This window comes from Haematobia irritans, chromosome 1 (assembly GCF_050003625.1).
Source record: "Haematobia irritans isolate KBUSLIRL chromosome 1, ASM5000362v1, whole genome shotgun sequence".
Taxonomy (NCBI): domain Eukaryota; kingdom Metazoa; phylum Arthropoda; class Insecta; order Diptera; family Muscidae; genus Haematobia; species Haematobia irritans.
In genome coordinates this window covers 15507398-15529865 of record NC_134397.1, presented here as the reverse complement: position 1 = coordinate 15529865, position 22468 = coordinate 15507398, and the positions used below count along the sequence as shown (strand labels likewise).

The following is a 22468-nucleotide window of genomic DNA, read 5'->3' as shown; positions in this document are numbered from 1 at the left end:
GAAAATTTCGTTTATAATTAGAAAGAAAATGATTAATACAAAATATTTCATTCAATAGTTCAAACTTTTTAAATAGAAATCTGCATTAAGAAAAATTTTCTCAAAATTGTATTTATTTATTTTTTATTTTATTTTAGGCCTATAAAAATATACTTTATTTGTATAGAAAATTTTATTTATACAAAAAATTTTCTAAAAATTTAATTTCTATAGATTTTTTTTGCAAAATTTTATTTCCATAGAAATTTTTTGCAAAATTTTATTTCTATAGAAAATTTTTGCAAAATTTTATTTCTATAGAAAATTTTGTCCAATTTTTATTTCTATAGAAAATTTTGTCCAATTTTTATTTCTATAGAAAATTTTGTCCAAATTTTATTTCTATAGAAAACTTCGTAAATTTCATTTCTATAGAAAACTTCGTAAATTTTTTTCTATAGAAAATTTTGTCAAAATTTTATTTCTATAGAAAATTTTGTCAAAATTTTTTGCAAAAATTTTATTTCTGTAGAAAATTTTCTAAAAATTTTATTTCTATAGAAAATTGTATTTCTATAGAAAATATTTGCAAAATTTTATTTCTATAGAAAATTTTTGCAAAATTTTATTTCTATAGAAAATTTTCTAAAAATGTTATTTCTATAGAAAATTTTCTCAAAAATTTGTTTCTGTAGAAAATTTTTGCAAAATTTTATTTCTATAGAAAATGTTGTCCAAATTTTATTTCTATAGAAAATTTGTCAAAATTTTTTGCAAAAAGTTTATTTCTATAGAAAATTTTCAAAAAATTTAAAAATTTTTGCAAAAATTTTATTTCTATAGAAAGTTTTTGCAAAAATGTTATTTCTATAGAAAATTTTATTTCTATAGAAAATTTTCTCAAAAATTTGTTTCTATAGAAAATTTTTGCAAAATTTAATTTCTATAGAAAATTTTCTCAATAATTTGTTTCTTTAGAAAATTTTTGCAAAATTTTATTTCTATAGAAAAGTTTTACAAAATATTATTTCTTTTTAAAATTTTGTCACAATTTTATTACTATAGAAAATTTTCTCAAAAATTTGTTTCTATAGAAAATTTTTGCAAAATTTTATTTCTATAGAAAACTTCGTAAATTTTATTTCTATAGAAAACTTCGTAAATTTTTTTCTATAGAAAGTTTTGTCAAAATTTTATTTCTATAGAAAATTTTGTCAAAATTTTTTGCAAAAATTTTATTTCTATAAAAAATTTTTGCAAAATTTTATTTCTATAGAAAATTTTTGCAAAATTTTATTTCTATAGAAAATTTTTGCAAAAATTTTATTTCTATAGAAAGGTTTTGCAAAAATGTTATTTCTATAGAAACTTTTATTTGTATAGAAAATTTTTGCAAAATTTTATTTCTATAGAAAATTTTCTAAAAATTTTATTTCAATTCAATTCAATTCAAACATTTATTTAATCAATTAAGCCCTCTTGGACCATACATTGATAGATTTGAAAAAAAGTACAACAAGCTAAAGAAATTACAAATGCAAAGGAAAAAAATCATAATAATACTTAAAACTAATGTGAATACAATATTCTCAATAGCTGAAAAACTACACGCACATTTCTTTACCTAAACACCAAAAAAAACGCAACACCGCATATGGAGGTAATAATCAGTGATGATACAAAAACAAAGTTAATTGTTCTAATTAAAATACAGAATTAGTTTACTTTTAAAAGCGCTTAGACTTACGGAAAAGTTCTTATAATCGGATGGAATTGCATTCCATAATCTGGATAAACGAATTATGAACGATCTTTCAAAAACAAGGTGTGAGAAAGTCTCTATTAGAATTTGAGTATTAAAACATTGGAGGTAAGCGGGTTCACCATGTTTTATAATGCTAAAGAAAAAACTAAGGCATCTTATGCTTAGGAAGTGCTCAAAAGTACAGCCAAGGAAATGATGCGTGAAATACACATAATTACGTCGGCAGTTACGACCATAGACATACCTTAAAATACTGTGAGATGAAGATTCAAGCCTGCGAATATTTGACCTATTGGTACCAGTATATACCTCAGCTCCGTACAATATATGAGGCATTAGTAACGAGTGAGCCAACATGTACTTTATTTGCGTAGGCAAGATCACATTTATGCTGTACAACTTTTTTAGGATGAGATTTAGTTTGGAGCAGATGTGGGCAATATGCTGCGCAAAAACCAAATTGGAGTCAATTTGATAACCAAGAGAAGTTATGACATCTTTCGAAGAGACTATATGATTCTGCACAGTTATACTTTGAGGAGTATTTTGGCGACGTGAGTAGTTAAACACTATACATTTAGTTTTCGGAATATTAATGTTGAGATGGTTGCGACGGGCCCAGTCGCATATCCTCCCAATATCGTCGTCAAGAGCTGAAAATCGTCTGCATAGATTCCTATATCTACATGTTGAACACAGAGCCGAACATCATTGACATACAACATGAACAACACAGGACCTAAAATGGAACCCTGAGGAACACCGGCAGAAATTGCATTAACACCAGACACACGACCATCACATCGAATATATTGAGAGCGACCAGACTGGAAAGACAATAAAAGTCTACAAGCTGTAGAAGACAATTTAAATTCGTGGTAGAGCTTCGAATGTAGTATAATATGGTCGACTGAATCGAAAGCTTTACTCAAATCAAGGGCCGCGAGAATACATGGGCCACCTCTATCAAGTGCCCGCCTAATGTCATCCGTTAGCTTAATCATAAGAGATGTGATACTATGATGTCTCCTGAAGCCCGACTGACAGTCATAAATTAATGAGTAACGATCAAGATGTTCAATAAGTTTGTCCTTTATTATTATTTCAAAGACCTTTGATAAAGCTGGAAGGATAGAATGGGACGAAAATCAGAACAGTCATTACCACTAGTACCCTTTTTCCTCATCGGCGCCACTCTAGCCAGTTTCCAAGTCATAGGAAATTTATTAGTCAATATAATAGTATTAAACAAGTGCAAAATATGCTGTGATACAAATGGAAAAATCAATTTAACAAATCTAATAGGTATTTCGTCAGAACCAACTGCGTTGGACTTAATTCTGTATATTGCACTTTCTAATTCTAAGCTATTAACAGGTACATAATGAGGCGTAGTAAAATAATTATTAAGATTATCTAGATCTATATCACAGTTATCGCTATCACAGAAATTAGAATCGAGAACTCCCGTAGAACGAACTCTAGACCACAATTCCTTGTAACTCTTGCAGTTTTGAAACATTCGAAAACCATACGAACGTTTAACTCGTCGAATGGTTCGACGGGCAATAGCTCTATACATCTTGAAACGAGATCTACTTTCGTCGGATCGATTCTCAATAAAATCCCGGTGAGAGAAAATTCTATAGAAAATTTTTTCAAAAATTTGTTTCCATAGAAAATTTTTGCAAAATTTTATTTCTATAGAAAATTTTCTCAAAAATTTGTTTCTATAGAAAATTTTTGGAAAATTTTTATTTCTATAGAAAATTTTGTAAAAATTTTATGTCAATAGAAAATTTTTGCAATGTTGAGAATGAATGAAAAATGATGTATGCAACACTTTATTTCTCCTGTACTTCTTAACGTACCACTGCTTGTACATAGATTTACAACTCTGCTTAACATACTAGTACTAACACATTTACAGTGTAACTTAAAGAGTCGTTCAATAAACCTTAATTCAAACACAACAATTTCTATAGAAAAATTTTGTCAAAATTTTATTTCTATAGAAAATTTTCTCAAAAATTTGTTTCTATAGAATTTTTTTGCAAAATTTTCTCAAAAATTTGTTTCTATAGAAATTTTTTACAAAATTTTATTTCTATAGAAAATTTTTGTAAAATTTTATTTCTATAGAAAATTTTGTCAAAATTTTATTTCTATAGAAAAATTTTACAAAATTTTATTTTTTTGGAAAATTTTCTCAAAATTTTATGTCAATAGAAATTTTTTTCAAAAATTTGTTTCTATAGAAAATTTTGTCAAATTTTATTTCCATAGAAAATTTTGTTTCTATAGAATTTTTTTTTCAAAATTTTATTTCTATAGAAAATTTTGTCAACATTTTATTTCAATAGAAAATTTTGTCAAAAATTTATTTCTATAGAAAATTTAGAGGAAATTTTTTACAAAAACTTTACTTACCTTTCAATAACAACGGCTGGCATTTGAACCAGTTGTACTGGTGACTTGCCATCTTTTAATGCCTGTGTTAAGTTTAGAATTTGTCCTCGCATTACAGACATCTGACGCTCAAAGAGGCGTTTATCGAAGCCCTTATCCTGCTGAAATAGATAGTATAAATCCGCACATAATTCCTCAACGAAATTCATATCGGATAACTGTGGCAGTACTAATTGTTTAATTTCTTCACTAAATGGCACTTTAGCCTGTGGCAACCAGGCCCAATGATATGGGTATGCACGCCATGAATCGGGATGCTTAAAGGGAAATGCCAGGCCATTATCGATAGCGGCTATTTTAATTTCGGGTGAATCGACCATACTCCATTCGTTGGCATTACGCATGCGATTATCAACAACACCAGTCGAGGAAACGGACGATGAACTGTTTGTGGTCGAGGTACTTTGTAGAGAGCCCGCATTGATATTTGTACCAATATCAACTAGCTGATCACTACCTCCTCCTCCACTTAGTGTTGGTATTTTATTTTGTTCATTGTTATTATTTTGTGTTTCCCCTGTTGTTATAATCAATTCCGTTTTAACCTCATTCGATGATGAGGAACTAGATGCCAAAGTTTTACCACCTGTACCATTAACTTTTTTGGTAATTTTCGGTTGGACATATTTGATTAGCCAATTATCATTGCCTCGATCTGTATTACGTATGATATAGTCCAATACAACTAAACGTTCGAATTGCACTTGAAATGATTTGTTTAAGGCCTCAGATAGGGGTTCTTGTTCAAAACGTCTCAGCCAATAATCAGCATCCTTATAACCTTCCACAAAGGTTTGAAAGGAACCAGTCTAAAATTTAATACAAATGTCGTTTAAATTGTAAACCCTTAAGTAAATTTCCAAAGCCCTTACCTTTAGTGGTAAACTCATGCGATTGAATTTGGCTGAGGGATAATGCTCTTTTATACGCCTTTTTAATTTGGCTTTTTGTCGATCTATACGAGCGTAGTTAAATGTTTCCGCTACTAATCTTACCACTCTGGTCTTTGGCACTACATTCAAATTTAGTTTTCTATCAACTAAACTTGCTCCAGCTTCCGACAGATACCTAAGGGATAGGCGGGGTTTAAGGAAAGATTACCGAATTATTAGAAGAAAAGAAAAAAAAAACGTGGGAATATATTTCCAATATCTTACCCTTGATTCGGTATTAAACAGGCACGACCAAAACAACAGGGACAACATAATTTATGCATCCATTTGGTCCATTTAGGATTTAAACGACCATAAGGCTCTTCATCCTTGGGTTTGAAAACAGCCAAAATTTTCTGTGGAAAGAAAAACCATAATCAATTCAATTTTTTTTTCAATTTCACACTTTTTCAAAGAGTCGTAAAATTTTTGCTGTATGACTTGCTACCAAAAATTTAACAAATACAATCTCTATTGGTAAATTTCCCCGTAAAGAAGTCATATTTTGTTATTAGCTTAAATATATAACAAAATTCTTAGAAAATCTTTAAAGCATTTTGTTTGAATTAAAATTTAAGCTATACCAGGAAATTTTTCAGCTAAAAACACAAAAACTTACCCCAGATGAATTTTTAACAAAATATGAACCACTACTCCCTTGATATATACGCTCCGGCATAATACCATGTTCAATGGCAAATTCAACTTGAGCAACAATTTCCGTAAAGCTGGGATCATCTACAAAGAAAAACAAAAAAAGACAACCATATAAGATGATTAATTGGCCATGGGGCTTTGAAATTACAAATAAAGTATGAATATGAAATAAAAATACAGAATGGTTGAACCAAAAACTTGGCGAGGAGTCTCCCAACATAGCTCCTGAAATTTCAAACATCAATGATTCATATGCTAACAAAGAATTGCTTGAATTTTATATTTTTGTAAAATTATTTCTATAGAAAATTTTTGCAAAATTTTATTTCTATAGAAATTTTTTGCAAAATTTTATTTCTATAGAAAATTTTTGCAAAATTTTATTTCTATAGAAAATTTTTGCAAAATTTTATTTCTATAGAAATTTTTTGCAAAATTTTATTTCTATAGAAAATTTTTGCAAAATTTAATTTCTATAGAATTTTTTTGTAAAATTTTATTTCTATAGAGTTTTTAGCAAAATTTTATGGAAATTTTTTTCAAAATTTTAATTCTACAGAAAATTTTTGTAAAATGTTATTTCATAGAAAATTTTTGCAAAATTTTATTTCTATAGAAAATATTTGCAAAATTTTATTTCTATAGAAAATTTTTGCAAAATTTTATTTCTATAGAAAATTTTTGCAAAATTTTATTTCTATAGAAAAATTTTGCTAAATTTTATTTCTATAGAAGAGTTTATTGAACGTGAAGATTGATTTATTGCCAACGTGTAGAATTGCAAGGCGAATATGCTACAAACTGTATCACGTTAGTTCATCATATAAATCATTGTTTCCGAAAAAAATGTTTTACATTCTTTATCAGCACTTTGAGTAATAGATCACACATTTATTTCATAACAGAGTGTTTATTTCTAAGTGGTAACTAAAAATACTTAAAAAGTTAGTTCGTAATATACTTAAAAAGTTAGTTCGTAATATACTTAAAAAGTTAGTTCGTAATATAAGGATGCGGCCGGTAGCACGTTTTCTATTACGCCTCTTATAGAAATATTCGAAAGGACATAACATTTCAGCACAAAATATAAAAATATACTAAACTACCCAAGAATACCAAAGTAACTAAAATGCCTTTGAAAACAAAAATAAGATTATTTCATCTAATTGACCAAAATTACAACCATTTTATATTTCATTATTTAGGAGGCTTGCGGAAGTAGTTAATCGCCCATCAAAAAACAAAAATGTTCAGAAATAGAAAACCAATTATTACTTTTAAAAATTTTCTTATAAATTTTTAATTTATTTCTACCCTATTACCTATGGAATGTAGTTAACAGACACGTGGGTCGGAAAGGAATTATAAACAAATACACTCAAATAAATTATTCAGTTATGGAACACATTTCTCTAGCAATACAATTTTGTATAACAATAAAATTTTCACAAAACTTTCTATAACAATAAAATTTTCTATATACAGAAAAAATTTCCGTAATTAAATTAACGCTAAATTTAACTTATTTTTGTTCGAAAAAGAATATTTGCTAGTAGTTAAATTTTATTAATTGTTTCGAAATTTTCCACAGCCCTTTCCATAAGTATGTCTCAATCATTTTATGAACTCAACGTGGGTATAAAGTTCAATGACCGTACACATAAGTTCAATATGAACTAACGCAAAAGAAAATGTTCGTACGATTCCGGGGTAGTTCATTCTTACATAAAACAGTTTTCCGGTGTAGAAATAAAATTTTCACAAAATATTTTATAAAAATAAAATTTTGACAAAATTTTCTATAGAAATAAAATTTTGACAAAATTTTCTATAGAAATAAAATTTTGACAAAATTTTCTATAGAAATAAAATGTTGACAAAATTTTCTATAGAAATAAAATTTTGACAAAATTTTCCATAGAAATAAAATTTTGACAAAATTTTCTATAGAAATAAAATTTTGACAAAATATTTTATAGAAATAAAATTTTGTCAAAATTTTCTATAGAAATAAAACTTTTGCAAAAATTTTCTATAGAAATAAAACTTTTGCAAAAATTTTCTATAGAAATAAAATTTTAAAAAAATTTTCTATAGAAATAAAATTTTGAAAAAATTTTCTATAGAAATAAAATTGTGACAAAATTTTCCATAGAAATAAAATTTTGACAACATTTTCTATAGAAATAAAATTTTGACAAAATATTTTATAGAAATAAAATTTTGACAAAATATTTTATAGAAATAAAATTTTGACAAAATTTTCTATAGAACTAAAACTTTGCAAAAATTTTCTATAGAAATAAAATTTTGACAAAATTTTCTATAGCAACAAAATTTTGAAAAAATTTTCTATAGAAATAAAATTTTGAAAAAATTTTCTATAGAAATAAAATTTTGACAAAATTTTCTATAGAAATAAAATTTTGACAAAATTTTCTATAGAAATAAAATTTTGACAAAATTTTCTATAGAAATAAAATTTTGACAAAATTTTCTATAGAAATAAAATTTTGACAAAATTTTCTATAGAAATAAAATTTTGACAAAATTTTCTATAGAAATAAAATTTTGACAAAATTTTCTATAGAAATAAAATTTTGACAAAATTTTCTATAGAAATAAAATTTTGACAAAATTTTCCATAGAAATAAAATTTTGACAAAATTTTCTATAGAAATAAAATTTTGACAAAATATTTTATATAAATAAAATTTTGTCAAAATTTTCTATAGAAATAAAATTTTGAAAAAATTTTCTATAGAAATAAAATTGTGACAAAATTTTCCATAGAAATAAAATTTTGACAACATTTTCTATAGAAATAAAATTTTGACAAAATATTTTATAGAAATAAAATTTTGTCAAAATTTTCTATAGAAATAAAATTTTGACAAAATTTTCTATAGAACTAAAACTTTTGCAAAAATTTTCTATAGAAATAAAATTTTGACAAAATTTTCTATAGAAACAAAATTTTGAAAAAATTTTCTATAGAAATAAAATTTTGAAAAAATTTTCTATAGAAATAAAATTTTGACAAAATTTTCTATAGAAATAAAATTTTGACAAAATTTTCTATAGAAATAAAATTTTGACAAAATTTTCTATATAAAAATAAGTCGGAGTTTCTTTCCTGACGCTTTAACTCCAGAACGCACAAACCGATTTCCAAGGTTTTGAATTCGTTGGAAAGGTCTCGGGCTTGGCGAGGTACGAAAAACTTTTAAAGAATGACACACAAACCCACGATAAGACATGTGTTGACTCCAGAAAAATCGCCTCATTCATGAAAATTGTAGGGACTTACGATTGAGTTGTATTGAGTGTGCGTAAATGCGAATAAAAGTTTAAAAATCTTCGTCGACAAGTATGAATAAAATTTATGTGGAGGACCTGACTGAAAACGAGCATGTTCAAAATTGATCGCCACCAAATTGTACTTCAGTTTGGCAAACACGAAAAAAAATAAAGCCATCTGATCCCCTCGCCATTGTTACGGGTCTGGTGGAAACAAATTTGTTTGGAAATGTGTGTGTTTTAATTCGTATCTTTTTTTTGATAGATTGATGTTGGCTTGTTTAGAATTTAACAAATGCATACACACATTACCATACTACACCATATAATTTTCTTTTTTACTAACAATAAAATAATTGGGGTAAGTATGGAGGTAAGGCACTTGATGATTTAGGGTTAATCAATACACATTTATATGAATTTTAGAACAGGTTCTCTTTCTGATTTACCCATAAATTGCGCCGTACAATTTCCAGATATTACATATTCGTAGGATATCACACTATGTAGGGAAATATTATCCATTATGATAGCGAAGTATCAAATATGGTTTTTTATTATTAGTGAAAAACAAAATGAAAACAAACACGTTAATTAAATTCTATCTACACAACGAAATGCCGACAGTATCCTTTTTTTATTATGAGTGCGATTATTGCAAAATCAAATAAACTACTAAAGATATGTTTTCTTCTCTTCTCTTGTTGTCGTTCTTATACAATGTGTGTTTGCTTTTGTTGGTGTATGGTGGTTTCTTTCCAGGGTTGGGTTGACGGTTGCCACAGTTCTACAAAAAAATGTTGTATAGAAATAAAATTTTAAAAAAATTTTCTATAGAAATAAAATTTCCACAACATTTTCAATAGAAATAAAAGTTTGACAAACCTTTCTATAGAAATAAAATTTTGTAAAAAATTTTTTATAGAAATACATTTTTTTTTTAAATTTTCTATAGAAATAAAATTTAGACAAAATTTTCTATTAAAATAAAATTTTGGCAACATTTTCTATAGAAGCAAAATTTTGGCAACATTTTCTATACAAACAAAAGTTTGACAAAATTTGCTATAGAAATCAAATTTTGTCAAAAATTTGCTATAGAAATAAAATATTGTCAAAAATTTTCTATAGAAATAAACTTTTGCAAAAATTTTATATAGAAATAAAATTTTGCAAAAATTTTATATAGAAATAACATTTTGCAAAAATTTTATATAGAAATAACATTTTGCAAAAATTTTCTATTAAAATAAAATTTTGGCAACATTTTCTATAGAAGCAACATTTTGGCAAAAAAAATTTTACAAAAATAAAACTTTTGCAAAAAATTTCTATAGAAATAAAATTTTGACAAAATTTTCTATAGAAATAAAATTCCATACGTTTTGTTTTGTTATTGTTGGTTTTGTTCTTTAAGCATTGTTGTTGTTGAAATTGATAAAATTTTCTATAGAAATAAAATTTTGAAAAAAACAATTTACAGAAATAAAACTTTTGCAAAACTTTTCTATGGAAATAAAATTTTGTCAAAATTTTACTATAGAAATAAAATTTGACAAAATTTTCTATCAAAATAAAATTTTGGCAAAATTTTCTATAGAAATAAAATTTAGACAAAAGTTTCTAAAGAAATCAATTTTTGGCAAAATTTTTTTTATAGAAATAACATTTTGACAAAATTTTCTATAGAAATAAAATTTAGACAAAATTTTCTATAGATATAAAATTTTGCAAAAATTTTCTATAGAAATAAAATTTTGCAAACATTTTCTATAGAAATAAATTTTTGCCAAAAATTTTCTATAGTAATAAAAATTTGACAAAATTTTCTATAGAAACAAAATTTTGCCAAAATTTTCTATAGAAATAAAATTTTGCCAAAAATTTTCTATAGAAATAAAATGTTGACAAAATTTTCTATAGAAATAAAATTTTGACAAAATTCTCTATAGACAAAAAACTTTGGCAACAATTTTCTATAGAAATACAATTTTTTTCAATTAATAAAGATTTTTGAATTAATTAAATTTTTAATTGAATATTTTTTAAAACTCAATTAAAATTTTAATTGGAAACATTTTCGTCATATATTTTCCTGTGTATAGATATAAAAAATAAATTTAAAGATACCTTTTCAACATTTTTTTAAAAATTTTCTATAGAAATAAAATTTAGACAAAATTTTCTATTAAAATAAAATTTTGGCCACATTTTCTATAGAAGCAATATTTTGGCAAAATTTTCTATAGAAACAAAAGTTTGACAAAATTTGCTATAAAAATAAAATTTTGTCAAAAATTTTCTAAAGAAATAAAATTTTGCAAAAATTTTATATAGAAATAAAATTTTGCAAAAATTTTCTTTAAAATAAAATTTTGGCAACATTTTCTATAGAAGCAAAATTTTGGCAAAAAAATTTTACAAAAATAAAACTTTTGCAAAAATTTTCTATAGAAATAAAATTTTGACAAAATTTTCTATAGAAATAAAATTTTGACAAAAAAAATTACAGAAATAAAACTTTTGCAAAAATTTTCTATACACACAAATTTTTTTTTTCTTATTCAATCACGAAATTAATTGATCCAATTGATTTTTTAATTGAAATGTCTTCAATCACAGAAATGATAGTATCAATTAAAAAGTTAATTGAAGGTCAATTAAAAAATTAATTGATCCAATTAAAAAATTAATTGATACTATTAATTGTTGTGATTGATTTTTGTTTCAATTAAAAAAATTGTTGATTCAATTAAATTTTTAATTGAATATTTTTTAAAACTCAATTAAAATTTTAATTGGGAAATTTTTCGTGAAATTTTTTTCTGTGTAGAAATAAAATTTTGTCAAAAATTTTCTATAGAAATAAAATTTTGACAAAATTTACTATAGAAATAAAATTTTTCAAAAATTTTCTATAGAAATTTGTTGAAGATACCTTGTAATGAAATACTTTGTTTTCATGAATATAATTTTATATTAGTAGGCGTTGCATTTTTTCGTAGAAAAAATATGTATATTGAATACGACATTATTTTTTCATTCTCTCTGTGAAACTTTGTTCAATAAAGACGTTTGAAATATTTTTTGTATATCGTGTGCGTTCTTTGGTTTCAATTCCTGGATATCCTCAACAAAGGTTATGGGCCCAGGATTCCAACGATAAAATAAAGCCGCGAAAATTATATAGGAGAAGAATACATTAAAGAAGATGTCGTCAATTTTCCAAATAGAAAAGCTCGAGGAAACGAATTATGATGGATGGAAAATCCATATGCGTTCCGTATTGATTCATGCAGACTTATGGGACTTTGTGAGTGGTGCAGCAGTAAAACCATCCGATGATGCTGGAAGAATGATTTGGGAGAATAAGGACCAAAAAGCTCTATCCTCCATTCTGCTAAGTATGAAAAGATCACAGCTGAACTTGGTCAAAAATTGTCCATCTTCTAGAGACGCATGGCTAACTCTAGAAAAGAAGTTTCAACCAAAAGGACCAGCAAGGATGATATATTTATTCCGTAAGTTATTAGCGACGAAAATGAGTGAGAATCAAACAATGGCAGAACATCAAAGCAATTTCAACAATGTGGTTGAAAAATTGGCAGAAATTGAAGTAAATGTGTCTTCAGAGCTTCTTTCCATTATCCTGTTAGATAGTTTGTCTGAAGATTATGAGAATTTTGTAATCGCAATGGAGTCTCGAGATTCGTTGCCAACATTAGATGCCCTCAAAAATAAGTTATTGGAAGAATACGAAAGAAGGGCAAGTAAAGTCGTAGCCGAAACGGGACCATTGCAAATTTCACAAAGAAACATGATTTTAAACCTTCTGCAAGAAGACCGAATGGAAAATGTGAGAAAAGTCAGAACTCCTTTGGATCCCGGTCAAAAGTTTAAAAGATGTGATGATGATTGTGGTAATTGTAAGAAAATCGATGCAACAAAGTACCAGTCTCTGATTGGATCGCTGATGTACATTGGACTTTGTACCAGACCAGATATTTTGCATGCAGTCACTAAACTCTCTCAATTCAATAACAACGTAGAGCACTTGAATGGAGCGCACCATGTCTTGAGCGCACCAACATCTGATTTGAGTATTGAGTACAAATGTAGTGGCAAACCCTTACATGCTTTCGCAGATGCTGACTGGGCTGGAGCATCGGACGACAGAAAATCGTTTACAGGATTCGTTTTTGTATTAGCTGGAGGTGCTATTATGTATGAATCTAAAAAACAGCAAACTGTTGCTCTAAGCAGCACCGAGGCGGAATACATGGCGTTATCTGCGGCGACTAAGGAATTGCTATATATCCAGAATTTTTTGAAGGAACTTGGATATGCACGACTTGTAAAAAATGCAACTATTTTATATGGAGATAATATTGGGTCCCAACAACTTGTCAGAAATCCTGTTTATCATTCAAGAAGTAAGCATATCGACATCAAAGTACATCACATAAGGGATGTTTTTAAAGACGGAAAACTTGACCTGAAGTATGTTCCATCGAATGAAAATACGGCAGACATATTGACAAAAACCCTGACAAAGATAAAGAATCAACACCTCGTAAAAAAGTTGGGATTGCAATAATTTATATATATTTTCATTAAGGGGTAGTGTTGAAGATACCTTGTAATGAAATACTTTGTTTTCATGAATATAATTTTATATTAGTAGGCGTTGCATTTTTTCGTAGAAAAAATATGTATATTGAATACGACATTATTTTTTCATTCTCTCTGTGAAACTTTGTTCAATAAAGACGTTTGAAATATTTTTTGTATATCGTGTGCGTTCTTTGGTTTCAATTCCTGGATATCCTCAACAAAATTAAATTTAGACAAAAGTTTCTAAAGGAATCAATTTTTGTCAAAATTTTCTATAGAAATAAAATTTTGACAAAATTTTCTATAGAAATAAAATTTAGACAAAATCTTCTATAGATATAGAATTTTGAAAAAATTTTCTATAGAAATAAAATTTTGCAAACATTTTCTATAGAAATAAATTTTTGCCAAAAATTTTCTATAGAAATAAAAATTTGACAAAATTTTCTATGGAAATAAAATTTTGACAAAATTTTCTATAGAAATAAAATTTTGCTAAAAATTTTCTATAGAAATAAAATGTTGACATAATTTTCTATAGGAATAAAATTTTGACAAAATTCTCTATAGAAATAAAACGTTGGCAAAAATTTTCTATAGAAATAATTTTTTTTTAATTAATAAAGATTTTTGAATCAATTAAATTTTTAATTGAATATTTTTTAAAACTCAATTAAAATTTTAATTTGAAACATTTTCGTGATATATTTTCCTGTGCTGTAGATTATAGATATAAAAAATAAATTTAAAGATACCTTTTCAACATATAAATTGCACAAAACATAAAATGCATTTCCATCCCTGATGTTTTGATATTAACCTCGTTTCTTTTCGTATTTTTACTAAGCGAACAACCGTACAAACATATTTATGTATCACATATAATTTTTGCTTTTCGTATTTGAGCTTTTCATGCTAATTTAAGTCACAATGGTGTATGGGGGAAAAGGCCTCTAAAGGCCCTTATACACATACATTAATACCTCTTATTTATCAATTAATATTTAAGAAATGTGTCTCGTTATAATAAAATACAAAAAAGTATAAATAAACTTTTGTAAAATTACAAGAAATTTATTTCATCAATTAAAAAAATCGAGTTTTTTTTCCATCAACATGAATTAAAATTTTTAGCGAACCAATAAAAATTTAAATGAAGTTTCAGATGTAAAATTACAAGAAATTTATTTCATCTTGAGGAAATATAATTATAAATATATAATAATACGATATATATAACTGCCTCAACTAAAAAAATCGAGTTTTTTCACCAACATGAATAAATATTTTTGACGAACCAATAAAGAATTAATTGAAAGTTTCCAACGAAATTAATTAATTTTTTAATAAATTATATTTTTTATTTCTAATTAATTCTGTCATTGAGTGTTTTATATGGTTGTCAGCCCAAAAATCCCACAATAATGGTTGAAGAAATATTAAAAAAAAAGTTATTTGCAACAATAATACGAAATTACGAAAATATTTGTATCTTGTACCAACACACCTCCAATCTTATACCTATTTTGCAAAAAATCCCCCCGAAACAAAGTAATTTTGGCAAAACATCTCAAAAAGTCGCCTTGGCTTTAGCAACCACAATATATTTTACCGACAATGTTTGTTAGTTGCAGCAAAAAAACGAAATTATAAAAAGGCCCTCAGTCCCACCTGCAATTAACGTATCGAAGAGTCTGGCAAACATTTTGTTATTGTTCGAGTCTCAGAGAGAAAGTGCGACAGCTAACATTGTACTTGAATATTGAACTCTTGTCAATGCAAAAAAAAAACTTATTTATATCCTTAAATACAGACACACATACGAGTAAATAGTTTTTGTAGTAAGGAAAAATAATTACATATTTGGAAATTACAATATGTAAGTAATAATAGCATACTATGTCAATATTGATTTTTATAAATAATAAATTATTTAATGGCAAAGAAGAAGATAGTAAATATGTAATGTAATTTACTCATTTTTTTTGGTAGATCTTGGTTTAATAGCTTGCTTTTGAATTGAACTCTGCTTGTTTGTAATTGTATTTATATTTAATAGTAACATGTTCCAGAGACGAATCGCATTGGCGAATAATTGCCACTCCTATATAACGCGCCTATCACGTAATTGAATTAAATTCCTAGTTGAACTTGATGCACTAACGCGTGCTTTTGTTTGCAATAATCTTGTATTTTCTTTGGGTTTTCAAAAGGGACATTCAAGATTTCAGTATACAGCCCTTGCTATGTGGGAATACTTGTTGAGACCAAAAACGTATCTTGTTACCGTATCAAACATTTTTTTCTATATAACATTTTATTTCTATAGAAAATTTTGTCAAATTTTTATTTCTGTAGAAAAGTTTGTCAATATTTTATTTCTATAGAAAATTTTGTCAATATTTTATTTCTATAGAAAATCTTGTCAACATTTTATTTCTGTAGAAAATTTTGTCAAAATTTGATTTCTATAGAAAATATTGTGAAAATTTTATTTCTATAGAAAATTTTGTCAAAATTTTATTTCTATAGAAAATGTTGTCAATATTTTATTTCTATAGAAAATTTTATTTTTATAGAAAATGTTTGCAAAATTTTACTTCTATATGAAATGTTGTCAACTTTTTTTTTTCGATAGAAAATTGTGTCAAAATGTTATTTCTATAGAAAATTTTGTCAAAATTTTATTTCTATAGAAAATTGTGTCAAATTTTTATTTCTATAGAGAATTTTGTGCAAAATTTTATTTCTACAGAAAATTTTGTCAAAATTTTATTTCTATAGAAAATTTTGTCAAAACTTTATTTCCATAAGAAATTTTGTCAAAATTTCATTTCTATAGGAAATTTTGTCAAAATTTCATTTCTATAGAAAATTTTGTCAAAACTTTATTTCTATAGAAAATTTTGTCAAAATTTTATTTTTATAGAAAATTTTGTCAAAATTTTATTTCTATAGAAAATTTTATTTTTATAGAAAATGTTTGCAAAATTTTACTTCTATATGAAATGTTGTCAACTTTTTTTTCGATAGAAAATTGTGTCAAAATGTTATTTCTATAGAAAATTTTGTCAAAATTTTATTTCTATAGAAAATTGTGTCAAATTTTTATTTCTATAGAGAATTTTGTGCAAAATTTTATTTCTACAGAAAATTTTGTCAAAATTTTATTTCTATAGAAAATTTTGTCAAAACTTTATTTCCATAAGAAATTTTGTCAAAATTTCATTTCTATAGGAAATTTTGTCAAAATTTCATTTCTATAGAAAATTTTGTCAAAACTTTATTTCTATAGAAAATTTTGTCAAAATTTTATTTTTATAGAAAATTTTGTCAAAATTTTATTTCTATAGAAAATTTTGTAAAAATTTTATTTCTATAGAAAATTGTGTCAAAATATTATTTCTATAGAAAATTGTGTCAAATTTTTATTTCTATAGAGAATTTTGTGCAAAATTTTATTTCTACAGAAAATTTTGTCAAAACTTCATTTCTACAGAAAATGTTGTCAAAACTTTATTTCTATAGAAAATTTTGTCAAAATTTTATTTCTACGGAAAATTTTGTCAAAACTTTATTTCTATAGAAAATTTTGTCAAAATTTTATTTCTATAGAAAAATTTATCAAAATGTTATTTCTATAAAAAATTTTGTCAAAATTTTAGTTCTATAAAAAATTTTGTCAAAATTTTATTTCTATAGAAAAGTTTTTCGCAAGATTTTATTTCTATAGAAAAGTTTTTAACAAAATTGTATTTCTTTAGAAAAGTTTTTCACAAAATTTTATTTCTGTAGAAAATTTTGTCAAAATTTAATTTCTATAAAAAATTTTGTCAAAATTTTATTTCTATAGAAAATTTTCTCAAAATTTTATTTCTATAGGAAAATTTGTCATAATTTTATTGCTATAGAAAAGTTTTGCAAATTATATTTCTAAAGAAAATTTTGTCAAAATTTTATTTCTATAGAAAATTTTGTCAAAGTTTTATTTCTATAGAAAATTTTGTCAAAATTTTATTTCTATAGAAAATTTTGTCCAAATTTTATTTCTATAGAAAATTTTATTTCAATAGAAGTTTTTCACATAATTTTATTTCTGTAGAAAATTTTGTCAACATTTTATTTCTATAGAAATTGGTATAAAGTTAGAATTGCTATCCATTTATTTTACACAAAATGTATCACTTTCAATTATAACATTATATGACTTTTTTTCTCCCGAATCACCTTTAAATTCAAAATTATCATTGAAGTTGAACTCGGCCGAAAGTGTTTCTATGTATAAAGGATTTATGTAGAAAATACTCGAGTCGTGTAAATGTGAATCTAACTTTGGCATAGTTTTAACCACACCACCAACGCGAATACTAAAACTTTAAAATTATTAATCAAAGACCGGGCCCAAATTAAGTGTTTGTTTAGAAAGAAAATTGCGGCAACATTCGAAACAAAAAAATTTACATTTTATAGCGATAGGGTTTATGTTAATTTAAATGAAATACTCTGATAACTTAATCGGAAACCAACCACATTCCATTTACACTTTTTCACATTAACAATTGGGGTATATCGGTTGGTAAACTTACAAGCATTTTTAAGTGGACAATTTACACAACGACATTGAATTCCCGTTCTCCATTGCCAGAATAAAGAATTTGAACTGCTTGATGTGTATGATGGTGTTATTGAAGACCTGGGAGTTCTAACATTTCTCACACTACCAACGGGAAGCGCTATTGACCACTCCGAATTTATTTGTAAACATTGGGTTTCATTACACGGGCAGACGATTGGATTTTGTATACTTTCGATTTTATTCATAACCCCTAACACGAGGAGGGCACATACTTTTAGGATTTATATATTCTTTATATACTTTTGATTTAGCTTTAGAATTTATCACAAAGGTTGATTTATTTGAGATTAGGTTAAAACGAAATTTTATAAACAATTTTGACGAATATAAAATAAAATAAAAAATTTTGAACATCTCAATGACAACTCATATATCAATTGATATTCATACACGAAGAAAAATAATAAAAAAACACCCAACCTTTTTATCGGAAATTGTTATTGAATATATAGATAGGCGGTATTTTAACGTGATTGCAAAGTCGTCTATAGACGTTTTTCGAATTTATTTATTTATTCAACAACGTAATATAAAAAGCCGAAACAGGCCAAATAAAACTATATTACATCTCATAATACTGAATAAAAGAAAAAAAACTTTTGCATGTGGCTAGAGAAAAATATAAAATTATTCACTCTACTTAGAATATACTACAGAATTTTGCAAAGCTTAAGGCACATTTTTTTCTTTGAATTTCCGGCGTAAAAAGAGCTACATCACATCCCATTTAAACTCGAATCGGAATATTTGACCTTTTCATTAAAGTTGAATTAGTCGATTTTGATCACAATAAAAAGTCAGTCGATTTTGGCCAACATCAAAACTAGATTATTCGGTTTGAATGGAGTTTCAAAACATGCAAATGTCGACTAGTGGATTTTGAATATAACAAAGGCAATTTCGACTTTTCAATTTTTTTGACAAAAAGTCAATTATCCACTTGTGTACCCTATTTCTTAGGAATAGAATTGGGAAATTGGAAAAAGTAAACATTTCGACTTTTTCCAATTGGTGTGGGGAAAACAGTTTAAGTGATTAATGGGCCTTCGTCATGCCGAAGGCCTATTCGTGGATTCATCGGTTGAACTGTATTTCTTCCATACACATCTCGTTTCTCTCGCATTTGCCATAAAAATATTAATATCATATTTCCAACCTTTTCCTTGGAAGTCTATTAGTCGATTTTGGCCACCATCAAAAATCTATTATTCGATTTTGGGCATCATAAAAAGTCGATTACTCGATTTTACAAATTATAAAAAGTCGATAAGTTGAATTTCAGAACCGACTTCGACTTCTTTTTGGCAATTTATCCGATTAGATAAAGACTTTTCGATTTAGAGGTTGATTAACCGATTTCGGTCACAATCATTAAGTCGATTAGATTCCTTCCACCATCAAAATTCTATTAGTCGATTTTCAAAATTAAAAAAAAAATCGATTAGGTGAATTTGAAGATTGTCAGAAGTCGACTTTCCAAACTTTTTCTTAGAAGTCAATTACTAGATTTCAAAAGTCGGTTAACCGATTTCGGCCACCATCAAAAGTCGTTTAGCCGATTTCGGCCACCATTTAAAGCCGATGATTCGAATTTCAATATTATAAAAAATGTTAAAGTTGAATATTAAAAGTTGAAGGATTGTCAGAATATCTATGTAAGTTATTCATGTCTTTGTTTGCAATAAAAGATCTTAATAAATTTCATTCAAATAGAAAAAAGAAGTCGACTTCGACTTCTTTATAAAATAACAAGTGTATACGGCCGTAAGTTCGGCCCGGACGAAGCTTATGTACCCTCCACCATGGATTGCGGTAACACTTGCCGATGGCAAGGTATCTTGAAACATCCTAATACCGTAATATGTACCACATAGTCCATAAGTGGTATATATTAAACTAAAAATGGTCGATTAAATACGTATATAATTAAGTTTAAAGTTTCTATAGAAATAAAATTCTGACAAAATAAAATTTTGACAACATTTTCTATAGAAATAAAATTTTGACAAAATTTTCTATAGAAATAAAATTTTGACAAAATTTTCTATAGAAATAATAATTTGACAAAATTTTCTATAGAAATAAAATTTTGACAAAATTTTCTATAGAAATAAAGTTTTGACAAAATTTTCTATAGAAATAAAATTTTGACAAAATTTTCTATAGAAATAAAATTTTGACAAAATTTTCTATAGAAATAAAATTTTGACAAAATTTTCTATAGAAATAAAATTTTGACAAAATTTTCTATAGAAATAAAATTTTGACAAAATTTTCTATAGAAATAAAATTTGGAAAAAAATTTCTATAGAAATAAAATTTTGACAAAATTTTCTATAGAAATAAAATTTTGACAAAATTTTCTATAGAAATAAAATTTTGACAAAATTTTCTATAGAAATAAAATTTTGACAAAATTTTCTATAGAAATAAAATTTTGACAAAATTTTCTATAGAAATAAAATTTTGACAATATTTTCTATTGAAATAAAATTTTGACAAAATTTTCTATAGAAATAAAATTTTGACAAAGTTTTCTATAGAAATAAAATTTTGACAAAATTTTCTATAAAAATAAAATTTTGGTAGATTATTTTTGGCTCGAGTGGTAACCATGTTTATGAACCGATATGGATCAATTTTTGTGTGATTGGGGATCGGCTATATATAACTATAGACCGATATGGACCAATTTTGGCATGGTTATTAGCGGTCTTATACTAACACCACGTTGCAAATTTCAACCGGATCGGATGAATTTTGCTCCTCCAAGAGGCTCCGGAGAACGGTTTATATGGGGGCTATATATAATTATGGACCGATATGAAGCAATTCTTGCGTGTTTGTTAGAGACCACATTCTAACACCATGTTCCAAATTTCAACCGGATCGGATGAATTTTGCTCCTCCAAGAGGCTCCGGAGGACAAATCTGGGGATCGATTTATATGGGGGCTATATATAACTATGAACCGATATGGACCAATTCTTGCATGGTTGTTAGAGACCATATACTAACACCACGTACCAAATTTCAGCCGGATCGGATGAAATTTGGTTCTCTTAGAGGCTCCGCTACCCAAATCGGGCAATCGGTTTATATGGGAGCTATATGTAATTATGGACCGATATGGACCAATTTCTACATGGCTGTTAGAGAACATATACCAACACCATGTACCAAATTTCAGCCGGATAGGATGAAATTTGTTTCTCTTAGAGGCTCCGAAAGCCAAATCGGGGGGATCGGTTTATATGGGGGCTATATATAATTATGGACCGATGTGGACCAATTTTTGCATGGTTGTTAGAGACCATATACTAACACCATGTAACAAATTTCAGCCGGATCGGATGAAATTTGCTTCTCTTAGAGCAATCCTAAGTCAAATTTGGGGTCCGTTTATATGGGGGCTATACGTAAAAGTGGACCGATATGGACAAATTCTTGCATGGTTGTTAGAGACCATATACTAACACCACGTACCAAATTAAAGCCGGATCGGATGAAATTTGGTTCTCTTAGAGGCTCCGCTAGCCAAATCGGGCAATCGGTTTATATGGGGGCTATATGTAATTATGGACCGATATGGACCAATTTCTACATGGCTGTTAGAGAACATATACCAACACCATGTACCAAATTTCAGCCGGATAGGATGAAATTTGCTTCTCTTAGAGGCTCCGAAAGCCAAATCGGGGGATCGGTTTATATGGGGGCTATATATAATTATGGACCGATGTGGACCAATTTTTGCATGGTTGTTAGAGACCATATACTAACACCATGTAACAAATTTCAGCCGAATCGGATGAAATTTGCTTCTCTTAGAGCAATCCTAAGTCAAATTTGGGGTCCGTTTATATGGGGGCTATACGTAAAAGTGGACCGATATGGCCCATTTGCAATACCATCCGACCTACATCAATAACAACTACTTGTGCCAAGTTTCAAGTCGATAGCTTGTTTCGTTCGGAAGTTAGCGTGATTTCAACAGACGGACGGACGGACGGACATGCTGAGATCGACTCAGAATTTCACCATGACCCAGAATATATATACTTTATGGGGTCTTAGAGCAATATTTCGATGTGTTACAAATGGAATGACAAAGTT

At 26.6% G+C, this 22468-nt stretch overlaps 1 protein-coding gene across 4 annotated transcripts in view; it reads right to left on the bottom strand.

The window, feature by feature from the left end:
- Pi4KIIalpha (phosphatidylinositol 4-kinase II alpha) overlaps positions 1–22468 on the bottom strand; it is a 29180-nt gene that overhangs the window by 335 nt on the left and 6377 nt on the right. Inside the window, exons 1-5 of one of the 4 annotated variants that reach the window (XM_075289357.1) lie at positions 18303–18612; positions 5765–5883; positions 5371–5501; positions 5086–5281; positions 4175–5022 (exon numbers count right to left, since the gene is read on the bottom strand). In XM_075289357.1, the coding sequence (XP_075145472.1) occupies positions 4175–5022; positions 5086–5281; positions 5371–5501; positions 5765–5883; positions 18303–18537 (1529 nt within the window). In that variant the 5' untranslated portion in view covers positions 18538–18612. Of the gene's footprint in view, positions 1–4174; positions 5023–5085; positions 5282–5370; positions 5502–5764; positions 5884–6787; positions 6897–9551; positions 9709–18302; positions 18613–22468 lie in introns of those variants that run through there. The other 3 variants (XM_075289359.1, XM_075289358.1, XM_075289356.1) reach the window with 3 other exon arrangements.